The sequence below is a fragment of the Acipenser ruthenus genome, unplaced genomic scaffold (genome assembly GCF_902713425.1).
Source record: "Acipenser ruthenus unplaced genomic scaffold, fAciRut3.2 maternal haplotype, whole genome shotgun sequence".
NCBI lineage: Eukaryota > Metazoa > Chordata > Actinopteri > Acipenseriformes > Acipenseridae > Acipenser > Acipenser ruthenus.
In genome coordinates this window covers 2,183-17,843 of record NW_026708158.1, presented here as the reverse complement: position 1 = coordinate 17,843, position 15,661 = coordinate 2,183, and the positions used below count along the sequence as shown (strand labels likewise).

Genomic DNA, 15,661 nt, shown 5'->3' with positions numbered 1-15,661 from the left:
TATAGTCAATCAAACACTGTGCTCTAGTCTAGCTGCTCTAGTCAATCAAACACTGTGCTCTAGTCTAGCTGCTCTAGTCAATCAAACACTGTGCTCTAGTCTAGCTGCTCTAGTCAATCAAACACTGTGCTCTAGTCTAGCTGCTATAGTCAATCAAACACTGTGCTCTAGTCTAGCTGCTATAGTCAATCAAACACTGTGCTCTAGTCTAGCTGCTATAGTCAATCAAACACTGTGCTCTAGTCTAGCTGCTATAGTCAATCAAACACTGTGCTCTAGTCTAGCTGCTATAGTCAATCAAACACTGTGCTCTAGTCTAGCTGCTATAGTCAATCAAACAATGCTCTAGTCTAGCTGCTATAGTCAATCAAACACTGTGCTCTAGTCTAGCTGCTATAGTCAATCAAACACTGTGCTCTAGTCTAGCTGCTATAGTCAATCAAACAATGCTCTAGTCTAGCTGCTGTAGTTACTGTTAATACACAAATGCAGACTATTTACATTAACACACTTTTATTGTTGCTCCTGTTAACATTGTGCTAGATAGATTATATATTTATATATATATATTAAATTAATATAAATTAATCATGAAAATCACACAGCGCATGTATAACTCAGGTTTCACATTCAAATACAAGTGGAGTAAAAATTATATTTTAGGAAACTCAATACAATTCCTACTGTGTGTCTGTCTGCAGCTTTAATGAAACCAAACTCTTTTCAGAATGTAGTAAACTAACACAGACACCAAGAAGGGGGGATTATATTGTAGCGTCAAACTGAACAGGATTGTGAGCCCAAAAAGAAACTATATCAACATAAATTTTAAATACTTTTTATTTAACATCTTCTGAACAAAGAAACTACAAACTGATATCACAAAAAAAGTCTACCGGAACCCATGATCGTAGTACAGTAGTACTTCATGTTGGATTTTGAAATGTCACATTTTTCAACGTCAGTTTTTTTGTTTAAGTAGATGGGAAAACTATACAAAGTGCTGGGTGTGGAATTCAATATGTTAACAAGGGAGCATTATTCAGCAGCTTTCATTGGACTCTATGAAGCTGAGGGAGTTCATTTTATATAGAGGGGGTGGAATTCAATATGTTAACAAGGGAACATTATTCAGCAGCTTTCATTGGACTCTATGAAGCTGAGGGAGTTCATTCTATATAGAGGGTGTGGAATTCAGTATGTTAACAAGGGAACATTATTCAGCAGCTTTCATTGGACTCTATGAAGCTGAGTGAGTTCATTCTATATAGAGGGGGTGGAATTCAATATGTTAACAAGGGAACATTATTCAGCAGCTTTCATTCTAGAGGGTGATGATGCAAGACTTTTGACCAGAGTTGGAGATGCTGCCAGTTTTAAAATGCTGCTCTCATTCATGTGGAACACTCGCCCCACACAGCGTAAGGAAATCCCAGCGGGTCTGTGAGAGAGGGGGATTCTATCAACAGGTTTGAGCCACAAGTGAGCTGGTCGCTTGTCTTTATTATTTAGGTCATTCAGCAGACGCTTTTATCCAAAGAGACTTCCAGAGACTAGGGGGGTGAACTCTGCATCATCAACAACTGCTGCTGCTGCTGCTGCAGAGTCACTTCCAATAGGAGCTCGTTTGTTTGACGTCTCATCCTGAAGGATGGAGCACAAGGAGGTTCAGTGACTTGCTCAGGGTCACACACACACACACAGGGAGTCAGTGGCTGCTGCAGAGTCACTTCCAATAGGAGCTTGTTTGTTTGACGTCTCATCCTGAAGGACGGAGCACAAGGAGGTTCAGTGACTTGCTCAGAGTCTCACACACACACAGGGAGTCAGAGGCTGAGCTGGGATTTGTTCCCCTGTGTGTTGAATCCGGTGCATTTCTGTTTATTTTTGAGCTCTGTAAACAGCTGCCGTCTCCAGTGTGGTGCTGAGGAGTATTATGGGCTGTGGTCGATATTAAAAGACCGATCTTGCTTAGACAGGCTCTCGTTAAACACAGAGAGGACCCTGAAAACGAGCAGACCTGCACGAACCTGTAAACAGAATCCCTCTCCTCTCGCCCCTGAAACAGAGTGTTCTACAATAACGGATTCTACCTTGCAATGGCAGACGTTAGCCACCAGAGGGGGCGCTTCTCGACACTCCTGCAGATGAGATGAAACTGCAGACCGGCGGTGGCCATTTTGGCTCAAGATGCCTATAGTTTAGCACAAGCAGCGGCTGCTACAGGAGCCAACATGGCGCCAGTTTCTTGACTGCGAGACTGGAGCCAGCCCCACCGCACAGAAAAACAATAAAACAGTGTTAAGAAACACGATGTGGAATAAATAAGATGGAATAAAATACTTGTGTCTAAAGATAAAAGTTCAGAATTGTGTTTTGCATGTCTGGGTCTCTCTCTCTCTCTCGTGTCAGTCCCTGGTTTCCAGTGTTGGACGTTGTCCAGATGTGTTTGTCCCCCCCCAGATTGAGACAGACAGACTGGGGACTCAGCGAGACATCATGCGCACAAACTCTGGAAGGAGAGAGAGAGAGAGAGAGAGGAGAAATGGGGGTTTATAGTGATATAACATGCTCAGTATTTCTGTAAATTTGCAGCAATAAAGACCATTTGATTTCAGGTGCCGACCAGCGCGTTCAGATCCCTGTCCTTCACAATCTCTCTCTTCTCTCTCCTCCTCTCTCCCATCTCTCCCCCTCTCTCACCCTCGAAGTCGACCAGCCCGTCTCCGTTCAGATCCACGTCCTTCACAATCTCTCCTCCCCTCTCTCCCCCCCTCTCTCTTCCCTCCCCTCTCCTCTCTCCCTCTCTCTCACCCTGGAAGTCGACCAGCCCGTCTCCGTTCAGATCCAAGTCCTTCACGATCTCCTCCTCTCCTCTCCTCTCCCTCTCTCCCCTCTCATCCCCCTCTCTACCTCTCTCCTCTCTCTCCCCTCCCTCTCTCACCCTCAGTCGACCAGCCCGTCTCCGTTCAGATCCACATCCTTCACAATCTCTTCTCTCCCTCCCTCTCCCTCTCTCTCACCCTCGAAGTTGACCAGCCCGTCTCCGTTCAGATCCACGTCCTTCACGATCTCTCTTTTCCTCTCCTCCCCCCTCTCCTCCCCCTCTCTCTCCTCTCCTTCTCTTCCCCTCTCCTCCCCCTCTCTCTCCCCTCTCCTCTCTCTCTCCCCTCTCTCCTCTCTCACCCTCGAAGTCGACCAGCCCGTCTCCGTTCAGATCCACGTCCTTCACGATCTCGTCGATCTCTCGGGGGTTCAGTTGCTGCCCCATCAGCTTCTTCATGGCTTCTCTGAGCTCCGCTGTGCTGATCTGACCGTCCTTGTTAGAGTCAAACTGACAGAGACACAGAGAGGGGGTGCAGGGTGTAAGTTACAGTGTGCAGGGTGTAGTGTGTAGTGGACTGGGTGTAGGGTGGTTGGTGTAGTGGACTTTGTGCAGGGTGTTGCTGTAGTGGACTGGGTGTAGGGTGTAGGGGTCAGGTTTCAGGGTGTAGTGGACTGGGTGCAGGGTACAATGTGTAGTGGACTGGGTGTAGGGGTCAGGGTTCAGGGTGTAGTGTGTATTGTGTAGTGGACTGGGTGCAGGGCATAGTGTGCAGGGTGTAGTGGACTGGGTTCAGTGTGTAGGGTGTAGGGCGTAAGGGTCAGAGTGCAGGTTTTAGGGGTCAGGGTGCAGGGTACCTGTCTGAAGGCGTCCCTCAGCTCCTTCACCCCGATCATGTCCGCAGTCTCTGCCAGCATCTTGGGGCCCATCAGCTCCACAAAGTCATCGAAATCCACCTTCCCGCCACCTAGAGGAGAGGAGGAGGAACTGCATCAGAAACAACACACACTGTGTCTGTGTCCACCCCCCCCCCCGTGTGTGTGTCTGTCACAGATCTGCTGGCTCAGTGTGTGTGTGCGTATCTCTCACAGATCTGCTGGCTCAGTGTGTGTGTGTCTCTCACTGATCTGCTGGCTCAGTGTGTGTGTGTCTCTCACTGATCTGCTGGCTCAGTGTGTGTGTGCGTATCTCTCACAGATCTGCTGGCTCAGTGTGTGCGTGTCTCTCACTGATCTGCTGGCTCAGTGTGTGTGTGTGTGTGTCTCTCACTGATCTGCTGGCTCAGTGTGTGTGTGTGTCTCTCACTGATCTGCTGGCTCAGTGTGTGTGTGTGTGTCTCTCACTGATCTGCTGGCTCAGTGTGTGTGTCTCTCACTGATCTGCTGGCTCAGTGTGTGTGTGTGCGTGTCTCTCACTGATCTGCTGGCTCAGAGTGTGTGTGTGTGTGTCTCTCACTGATCTGCTGGCTCAGTGTGTGTGTGTCTCTCACTGATCTGGCTCAGTGTGTGTGCGTGTCTCTCACTGATCTGCTGGCTCAGTGTGTGTGTGTGTGTGTGTGTGTGTGTGTCTCTCACTGATCTGCTGGCTCAGTGTGTGTCTCTCACTGATCTGCTGGCTCAGTGTGTGTGTGTGCGTGTCTCACTGATCTGCTGGCTCAGTGTGTGTGTGTCTCTCACTGATCTGGCTCAGTGTGTGTGCGTGTCTCTCACTGATCTGCTGGCTCAGTGTGTGTGTGTGTGTGTGTGTGTGTGTGTCTCTCACTGATCTGCTGGCTCAGTGTGTGTGTGTCTCTCACTGATCTGCTGGCTCAGTGTGTGTGTGTGTGTGTGTGTGTGTGTCTCTCACTGATCTGCTGGCTCAGTGTGTGTGTCTCTCACTGATCTGCTGGCTCAGTGTGTGTGTGTGCGTGTCTCTCACTGATCTGCTGGCTCAGAGTGTGTGTGTGTGTGTCTCTCACTGATCTGCTGGCTCAGTGTGTGTGTGTCTCTCACTGATCTGGCTCAGTGTGTGTGCGTGTCTCTCACTGATCTGCTGGCTCAGTGTGTGTGTGTGTGTGTGTCTCTCACTGATCTGCTGGCTCAGTGTGTGTGTGTCTCTCACTGATCTGCTGGCTCAGTGTGTGTGTGTGTGTGTCTCTCACTGATCTGCTGGCTCAGTTCGATCAGCTCCATCTCAGTGGGCATGTATCCCATGGTCCTCATGCACTCCCCCAGGTCCTTGCAGCTGACGAAGCCCTTGCGGTTCTTATCAAACTCCTTAAACGCCTCCTTCAGCTCTGAAACACAAAACTAACATTCACAGAGTCCTCTTAATCACACAGGCTCCTTATCAAACTCCCTGAATGCCTCCTTCAGCTCTGAAACACAAAACTCAACTACACATTCACAACGCCATCTAGTGCACATCTTGTGGATTGCCAGCAAAACAAAACTCGAGAGACAGACCATTAGAGGGCGCTGGCTATTTAGCATCATCATCCCCCTCTAGAATGAACTCCCTCAGCTTCATAGAGTCCAATGAAAGCTGCTGAATAATGTTCTCTTGTTAACATATTGAATTCCACCCCCTCTATATAGAATGAACTCCCTCAGCTTCATAGAGTCCAATGAAAGCTGCTGAATAATGTTCCCTTGTTAACATATTGAATTCCACACCCAGCGCTTTTTATAGTTTCCCAGATACTTAACAGAAAAAAGTGACATTGAAAAATGTAACATTTTGAAAATATAACATGAAATACTAATGGACTATATATAAATATAGTGATGCCTGACAGACAGAGGAACGATTCTGATGCGTTCATCACAATCAGACAAGCGCTTCCCTAGACATGTCCAAAACCAATAATAATAATAATAATAATAATAATAATAATAGTAATAATAACACCGTGTAACAATTTTTTTTTTTTTTTTGTTCCTGGGTAGTAAGTGTTATTTCCTAATTGCTTATGCCTCAAAAGTATAGAAAATGGCTATTATTCCCCACAAACTTTGCTTTTGTGATCAGGACAGTGATATTTTGAAATTTACCTATTTTCCAGAACATTCCAGATAGATTCAGTGCTGAGTAAACTTGGAATAACTTCTAGAACTTTCTAGAACTTTCCAGTAATATAAATAGTAGTATAAATACAGGGGCCTTAAGCCCACCAGTTCAGTTTAGTTCCAGCTGCCTAAGTGGATACATATCAAGACCTTGCTGGACGCCTTGAAGTATGATGAGTAAGGCTGGGAGGTCATAGGAGACTTCAAAATGGTGGCATTCCTGATGGGTCTCCAAGGCGGTTTTACCAAGTTTCCCTGCTATCTTTGCCTTTGGGACAGCAGGGACACCAAGGCGCACTACCACAGGCGGGACTGGCCACAGCGGACCAAGTTCTCTGTAGGGAGGAACAACGTCAAGTGGGAGCCACTGGTAGACCCCCGGAAGGTGCTGATGCCACCACTGCACATCAAATTGGGCCTTATGAAACAATTTGTCAGAGCTCTAGATAAGGAGTCGGCAGCCTTCAATTACCTTCAAGACTTCTTCCCTAAGCTGTCTGAGGCAAAGGTCAAAGCCGGTGTCTTCGTCGGACCACAGATAAAGAAGATCCTGGAGTGCAATGAATTCCCCAAGAAGCTCACTAGTAAGGAGAAAGCGGCTTGGAACAGCTTTGTCGCAGTGGTTCGGGGCTTCCTGGGCAATCACAAGGCCGAAAACTATGTGGAGCTGGTTGAGACTCTGGTGAAGAACTACGGCACAATGGGCTGTAGGATGTCCCTCAAAGTCCATATCCTTGATGCTCATCTTGATAACATCAAGGAGAACATGGGAGCGTACTCGGAGGAGCAAAGCGAGCGCTTCCACCAGGATATACTGGACTTTGAACGCCGCTACCAAGGACAGTATAACGAGAACATGATGGGAGACTACATTTGGGGGCTCATTCGTGAAAGTGATTTACAGTATAATCGTAAATCTCGAAAAACTACTCACTTCTAAATCTTTTGTAGTCATTTTTGTATTACTTTAGTATAAATACATGTTAATTTGGATTCATATGTTGTTTTTTTCTGACTTTATGTGAACGAAAAGACACAAATTCACCCGTTTTCTCATTGGAAATAGGTAAATTTCAAAATATCACTGTCCTGGTCACAAAAGCAAAGTTTGTGGGGAATAATAGCCATTTTCTATACTTTTGAGGCATAAGCAATTAGGAAATAACAGTTACTACCCAGGAACAAAAATTGTGTTACATAGTGTAATAATATTCTTTCCTTACCTTCGATTTCCTCAGGTCGCAGCTCCCTGTCCTGTAAAACATCAAAGCGGGACAGACACACAAACACAGTTTAGTTGATTATTATGAATGAGTCCTTCAGCAGACGCTTTTATCCAAAGCGACTTGCAGAGACTAGGGGGGTGAACTCTGCATCATCAACAACTGCTGCTGCTGCTGCAGAGTCACTTCCAATAGGAGCTCGTTTGTTTGACGTCTCATCCTGAAGGATGGAGCACAAGGAAGTTCAGTGACTTGCTCAGGGTCACACACAGGATTTGAACCTCCTGGTATGAAGCCCTTTTCTTTAACCCTGCTTCTTTTAGTCTTTAAGTGTGGTGGGTGTGAGCAGTTTCATAGATTTGGATACGTGCTGCACACATGGAGCTCAGTGATGAATGAGATCAGATGTCTTCCAATCCCAGTCCTTGAGCACTCCCTTCCAATGAGATTGCTGCTCTTGTTTCTGCCTGTATCTCCTTTCCCTTTTCACAATATTACCCATCGTTCCCTCAGAGTGTTATTGATTGATTCTCTGTGCTTTACAATGCTTCCCTATGCTTTACCAGACCTCTCTGTGCTTTACAATGCTTCCCTATGCTTTACCAGACCTCTGTGCTTTACAATGCTTCCCTATGCTTTACCAGACCTCTCTGTGCTTTACAATGCTTCCCTATGCTTTACCAGACCTCTCTGTGCTTTACAATGCTTCCCTATGCTTTACCAGACCTCTCTGTGCTTTACAATGCTTCCCTATGCTTTACCAGACCTCTCTGTGCTTTACAATGCTTCCCTATGCTTTACCACACCTCTCTGTGCTTTACAATGCTTCCCTATGCTTTACCACACCTCTCTGTGCTTTACAATGCTTCCCTATGCTTTACCACACCTCTCTGTGCTTTACAATGCTTCCCTATGCTTTACCAGACCTCTCTCTGCTTTACAATGCTTCCCTATGCTTTACCAGACCTCTCTGTGCTTTACAATGCTTCCATATGCTTTACCACACCTCTGTGTGTGTGTGTGTGTGTGTGTGTGTGTGTGTCTCAGTGAGTTTGTGTGTGTGTCTCAGTGTGTGAGTGTGTGTGTGTCTCAGTGTGTGAGTGTGTGTGTGTGTGTCAGTGAGTTTGTGTGTGTGTCAGTGAGTTTGTGTGTGTGTCTCAGGGTGTGTGTGTGTGTGTGTGTGTGTCAGTGAGTTTGTGTGTGTATCTCAGTGAGTTTGTGTGTGTGTCTCAGTGAGTTTGTGTGTGTGTCTCAGTGTGTGTGTGTGTGTGTGTGTGTCAGTGAGTTTGTGTGTGTATCTCAGTGAGTTTGTGTGTGTGTCTCAGTGTGTGTGTGTGTGTGTGTGTGTGTCAGTGAGTTTGTGTGTGTATCTCAGTGAGTTTGTGTGTGTGTCTCAGTGTGTGAGTGTGTGTGTGTGTGTCAGTGAGTTTGTGTGTGTGTCTCAGGGTGTGTGTGCCTCTGTGTGTCTCAGTAAGTTTGTGTGTGTGTCTCAGGGTGTGTGTGCCTCTGTGTGTCTCAGTGTATGTCTCTGTGTGTGTGTGTGATAAAATAACAATAATAAAATAATAATACATAATTAGGCGTTGTGTTGCAAAGGGGAAAACACAAGAAAAATACATTAGTAAAGTTTACAAACATACATACAGACAGACAGATGGATAGATGGTATGCATGGTTGTGTGTGTGTGTGAGCTGTGCAGAGGGGGGAGGGGGTCGTGTTTCTCGATGGTTATGATGGTATGCATGGTTGTGTGTGTGTGTGAGCTGTGCAGAGGGGGGAGGGGGTCGTGTTTCTCGATGGTTATGATGGTATGCATGGTTGTGTGTGTGTGTGTGAGCTGTGCAGAGGGGGGAGGGGGTCGTGTTTCTCGATGGTTATGATGGTATGCATGGTTGTGTGTGTGTGTGTGTGCTGTGCAGAGGGGGGAGGGGGTCGTGTTTCTCGATGGTTATGATGGTATCGATGGTTCTGTACGTACGAGCTGTGCCTGACCGAAGCCATGCCGCAGGAAGATGCAGGCTGGACCCGCGAGTCCGTGCAGCATGGTGCAGTTCTGAACCAGCGTACACAGCGGCTCAGCGAACTCCCGCTCTGACTCCTCCCCCAACTCCTCCCCCTCGCCGGGTTCCGCCCTCTCCATGCGAGAGGCCACACCCCCCATCGCAGCAGTCAGGACCCCTCCTCCCTCGACCGAGCCCTATACACACAGCCAGGTAATACAGCTATACACACAGCCAGGTAATACAGCTATACACACAGCCAGGTCACACAGCTATACACACAGCTAGGTCACACAGCTATACACACAGCTATACACATAGCCAGGTCACACAGCTATACACACAGCCAGGTCACACAGCTATACACACAGCCAGGTAATACAGCTATACACACAGCTATACACACAGCCAGGTAATACAGCTATACACACAGCCAGGTCACACAGCTATACACACAGCCAGGTAATACAGCTATACACACAGCCAGGTCATACAGCTATACACACAGCCAGGTAATACAGCTATACACACAGCCAGGTCACACAGCTATACACACAGCCAGGTCACACAGCTATACACACAGCCAGGTAATACAGAGCACAGTGTTTGATTGACTATAGCAGCTAGACTAGAGCACAGTGTTTAATTGCTGACTATAGCAGCTAAACTAGAGCACAGTGTTTGATTGACTATAGCAGCTAGACTAGAGCACAGTGTTTGATTGACTATAGCAGCTAGACTAGAGCACAGTGTTTGACTGACTATAGCAGCTAGACTAGAGCACAGTGTTTGATTGACTGTAGCAGCTAGACTAAAGCACAGTGTTTGACTGGCTGTAGCAGCTAGACTAGAGCACAGTGTTTGATTGACTATAGCAGCTAGACTAGATTACAGTGTTTGATTGACTATAGCAGCTAGACTAGAGCAGTGTTTGACTGACTATAGCAGCTAGACTAGAGCACAGTGTTTGATTGACTATAGCAGCTAGACTAGAGCAGTGTTTGATTGACTATAGCAGCTAGACTAGAGCAGTGTTTGATTGACTATAGCAGCTAGACTAGAGCACAGTGTTTGATTGCTGACTATAGCAGCTAGACTAGAGCAGTGTTTGATTGACTATAGCAGCTAGACTAGAGCACAGTGTTTGATTGACTATAGCAGCTAGACTAGAGCAGTGTTTGATTGACTATAGCAGCTAGACTAGAGCACAGTGTTTGACTATAGCAGCTAGACTAGAGCACAGTGTTTGATTGCTGACTATAGCAGCTAGACTAGAGCACAGTGTTTGATTGCTGACTATAGCAGCTAGACTAGAGTACAGTGTTTGATTGACTATAGCAGCTAGACTAGAGCAGTGTTTGATTGCTGACTATAGCAGCTAGACTAGAGCACAGTGTTTGATTGACTATAGCAGCTAGACTAGAGCAGTGTTTGATTGACTATAGCAGCTAGACTAGAGCACAGTGTTTGACTGACTATAGCAGCTAGACTAGAGCACAGTGTTTGATTGACTGTAGCAGCTAGACTAAAGCACAGTGTTTGACTGGCTGTAGCAGCTAGACTAGAGCACAGTGTTTGATTGACTATAGCAGCTAGACTAGTGCACAGTGTTTGATTGACTATAGCAGCTAGACTAGAGTACAGTGTTTGATTGACTATAGCAGCTAGACTAGAGAACAGTGTTTGATTGACTATAGCAGCTAGACTAGAGCACAGTGTTTGATTGACTACAGCAGCTAGACTAGAGCAGTGTTTGATTGACTATAGCAGCTAGACTAGAGCAGTGTTTGATTGACTATAGCAGCTAGACTAGAGCAGTGTTTGATTGACTATAGCAGCTAGACTAGAGCACAGTGTTTGATTGCTGACTATAGCAGCTAGACTAGAGCACAGTGTTTGATTGACTATAGCAGCTAGACTAGAGCACAGTGTTTGATTGCTGACTACAGCAGCTAGACTAGAGCAGTGTTTGATTGACTATGGCAGCTAGACTAGAGTACAGTGTTTGATTGACTATAGCAGCTAGACTAGAGCACAGTGTTTGATTGCTGACTATAGCAGCTAGACTAGAGCACAGTGTTTGATTGACTATAGCAGCTAGACTAGAGCACAGTGTTTGATTGACTATAGCAGCTAGACTAGAGCAGTGTTTGATTGCTGACTATAGCAGCTAGACTAGAGCACAGTGTTTGATTGCTGACTATAGCAGCTAGACTAGAGCACAGTGTTTGGGGATTGCTGACTGGAATATCTCTTGATAGGGTTTTATAGTTTTCGAAAGCTTTTATTTAAAACGAGACATTATCGGATTATTTCTGTTTGTATTATTCTGCTTTGCAGCTGTCCTAGTTTTTTCATACAGCTCTAATCTGAGGCACTTCTGTGTTAATTGCCAATTGTATCTCATCAGTAGCAGGCATGTTCCTAATAAAAGCAATATAGCACAGATTACTTATCACAAAATGTAATGGGTTTACAGATTACTTTCGGACAGAAGCAATATATTACTGATTACTTTGAAATTACTTTTGCTCGTAATAATAATAATAATAATAATATAAGTAATCTACAGATTACTGATTATTTAAGGTAATCTGTTGATAATTACTAGAACATAAGAACATAAGAAAGTTTCCAAACGAGAGGAGGCCCCATTCAGCCCATCTTGCTCGTTTGGTTGTTAGTAGCTTATTGATCCCAGAATCTCATCAAGCAGCTTCTTGAAGGATCCCAGGGTGTCAGCTTCAACAACATTACTGGGGAGTTGGTTCCAGACCCTCACAATTCTGTGTAAAGAAAGTGCCTCCTATTTTCTGTTCTGAATGCCCCTTTATCTAATCTCCATTTGTGACCCCTGGTCCTTGTTTCTTTTTTCAGGTCAAAAAAGTCCCCTGGGTCGACATTGTCTATACCTTTTAGGATTTTGAATGTTTGAATCAGATCGCCGCGTAGTCTTCTTTGTTCAAGACTGAACAGATTCAATTCTTTTAGCCTGTCTGCATACGACATGCCTTTTAAACCCGGGATAATTCTGGTCGCTCTTCTTTGCACATATTGAATTCCACCCCCTCTATATAGAATGAACTCCCTCAGCTTCATAGAGTCCAATGAAAGCTGCTGAATAATGTTCCCTTGTTAACATATTGAATTCCACCCCCTCTATATAGAATGAACTCCCTCAGCTTCATAGAGTCCAATGAAAGCTGCTGAATAATGATACCTTGTCAACATATTGAATTCCACACCCTCTATATAGAATGAACTCCCTCAGCTTCATAGAGTCCAATGAAAGCTGCTGAATAATGTTCCCTTGTTAACATATTGAATTCCACCCCCTCTATATAGAATGAACTCCCTCAGCTTCATAGAGTCCAATGAAAGCTGCTGAATAATGTTCCCTTGTTAACATATTGAATTCCACCCCCTCTATATAGAATGAACTCCCTCAGCTTCATAGAGTCCAATGAAAGCTGCTGAATAATGTTCCCTTGTTAACATATTGAATTCCACCCCCTCTATATAGAATGAACTCCCTCAGCTTCATAGAGTCCAATGAAAGCTGCTGAATAATGTTCCCTTGTTAACATATTGAATTCCACACCCTAACAAATCTAACATGAAATACTACTGTACTGCTATTATGGCTTCCGGTAGACTGTTGCGATATCATTTTGTAGTTTATTTTGATCACATGATGTTAAATAAATTATTTAAATTATGTTCATGTACTTTGTGTTTTTGTTTTTTTTAATGAGTCTCAACCCTAAATTCGAGGTGCTGCTAAGCCTTTGTCCGGATCTGTATGTGTCGAGGTTTCCAGGTGTATTTCTTGAAGAGGCTTCACTTTGCTCCTCAATACTAAATCACTCTCAATGTATTGATTATTGCTCATTATTAACTGTCTGGTGATCTATTAGATTATTGATCGCTGATAGCAACTCTGATTAGTATTATAATAGTGTTTATGTATTTATTTTGCTGTGCTATGGGGCTCACACACACACTGACGCACAGACACACACACACTGACACACACACACTGACACACACACTGACACACACACACTGACACACAGACACACACACTGACACACACAGACACACACACTGACACACAGACACACACACACTGACACACACACACTGACACACACACTGACACACACACACTGACACACAGACACACACACTGACACACACAGACACACACACTGACACACAGACACACACACTGACACACAAACACACACACACTGACACACACACTGACGCACAGACACACTGACACACAGACACACACACTGACACACAGACACACACACTGACACACACACACTGACACACAAACACACACACACTGACACACACACACTGACACACAGACACACACACTGACACAAACACACACACACTGATGCACAGACACACACACACTGACACACAGACACACACACACACACACAGACACACAAACACACACACACTGACGCACAGACACACACACTGACGCACAGACACACACACACTGACACACAGACACACACACACTGACACAGACACACACACACACACACTGACACACACACACACTGACACACTCACACACCCTGACACACTGACACACACACACACACGCGTACACATTTTTTTTTACAAACTTTGCTGAAATAATTCTTACCTTTTGTAGTTTGTTCTTCATTGATGATTTGGTACAGTTACCCATCCCTCTCTCCCTCTCTCTCTCTCTCCCTCTCTCCCTCTCTCTCTCCCTCTCTCTCTCTCTCCCTCTCTCTCTCCCTCTCTCCCTTATGTTATATAAACTTCGCACAGTTCAGGCCGTCAGTCTGTCTCGATTTGTACATTTTTATAAAACCCTGACTGCTCTGCCCTGCTTTTAAAAAAAACAAAACACAAAAATTTGAATTTGAGGTTTAAAAGAAAATATTCTCAATTGTTTCGCTGTCTTTCGATTCAGTCTTTGCTCTCGTTTTATTTCTCTTGGTTTTTTTTTCACATTCGTCTAATCCTGCTGTTCAGAGCAAAAGACCAGTCTGTTACCAGAGAGAGAGAGAGAGAGGGAGAGAGAGAGGGGGGGGGGGGATAGAGAGAGGGGGATAGCGAGAGAAAATTAATTTGGGAGAGAAGCATGGGACAGTTTAATCCTTTTTCGTTTAGGATTAGAGAGAAAGAGAGGGAGAGGGAGGTAGAGGGGAGAAGAGGCAGAGAAATATGGGGGAAGGCAGGGGTAGGGAGAGAGGGAAGAAATGGAGAGAGAGAGGGAGGAAGAGAAGGGATCAAGACAGGGTAAAGGGCTGAAATGGATTTGTTTGGTCTGTGGTCTTAACAACCTCTCCCCTCCAGACAGACAGACAGACAGGCATAGATAGAGGTGTGTGTTGAAATGCTTTGGCAACACTGGATCACGCCTGTCATGCTAATAAAGCCAGTTTGAATTTGAATTTGATAGACAGACAGACAGACAGACAGGCAGGACACTGTACAGTGGTGTAAAGGCTGGCAAATTCAATTGCTTAAAAAGCATTCAGCAAGCAGCCACAGGATTAAAAGATCCAGCTCTAATACCAGGGAGAACAACAACCAGCTAGAGAACAGAGGAAATTACAAGAGAGAGGAGAGAGGAGGGGAGAGGAGAGGGGGGAGGGGGGGAGGGGGGGGGGAGGGGAAGAGGGGGAGAGGGGAGAGGAGAGAGGAGAGAGAGGAGAGAGGAGAGGGGAGAGGGGAGAGGAGGGGGAGGAGGAGAGAGGAGAGGAGAGGGGAGAGGGGAGAGAAGAGAGGAGAGAGAGAGGAGAGAGAGGAGAGAGGAGAGAGGAGAGGGAGAGGAGAGGGGAGAGGGGAGAGAGGAGAGGGAGAGGGAGAGGAGGGGGGAGAGGAGGGGGGAGAGGGGAGAGAAGAGAGGAGAGAGAGAGAGGGGAGAGGGAGAGGAGAGGGGGGGAGAGGGAGGGAGAGAGGAGAGGGGAGAGGGAGAGGGAGGGAGAGAGGAGAGGGGAGGGGAGAGGAAAGAGAGAGAGAGAGGAGAGGGAGAGGAGAGAGAGAGAGGAGAGGGGAGAGAGGAGAGAGAGGGGAGAGGAGAAAGGAGAGGGGAGAGAAGGAGAGAGGAGAGAAAGGAGAGGAGAGAGGGGAGAGAGAGAGAGGAGAGGGGAGAGAGAGGAGAGGAAAGAGGGGAGAGGAGGAGAGGGGACTATGAGTTCAGGAGCTGTTCTTTAGTTCTTGTTGCCATAGACTTCTATAATGTAGTCTACATCCCTGTCTTTATATCAGTGAGCACCAGCGCCATCTTGTGCACAGCTAGTGTCCTGCCAGCAAAACGAGAAAAAAGCTCTGCAAAGAACTAAAATACACACACACACTGACACACACACACACACCCTGACACACTGACACACACCGAGACACACACACACACCCTGACACACACACACACACTGCCACACTCACAGACACACACACACCCTGACACACACACACACACACCCTGACACACACACACACACCCTGACACACACACACACACTCTGACACACACACTGACACACACACACACCCTG

General features: G+C 45.9%; 1 protein-coding gene across 2 annotated transcripts; it reads right to left on the bottom strand.

The window, feature by feature from the left end:
• Positions 1-822: 822 nt before the first annotated feature.
• Positions 823-14,145, bottom strand: LOC117410173 (calcium-binding protein 2-like). 2 transcript variants are annotated; one of them, XM_059020110.1, is made up of 7 exons: positions 13,774-14,145; positions 9,074-9,292; positions 7,095-7,125; positions 4,965-5,099; positions 3,682-3,791; positions 3,187-3,334; positions 823-2,512 (listed from the first exon to the last, which is right to left on the bottom strand). In XM_059020110.1, the coding sequence occupies exons 1-7, from the start codon at positions 13,816-13,818 to the stop codon at positions 2,487-2,489; spliced, it is 714 nt and encodes a 237-aa protein (XP_058876093.1). In that variant the 5' UTR covers positions 13,819-14,145; the 3' UTR covers positions 823-2,486. The 2 variants fall into 2 exon arrangements, with proteins under 2 accessions (XP_058876093.1, XP_058876094.1); XM_059020111.1 differs by lacking the exon at positions 9,074-9,292 and having other exon boundaries at positions 13,774-13,871.
• Between the last annotated feature and the right edge of the window lie 1,516 nt (positions 14,146-15,661).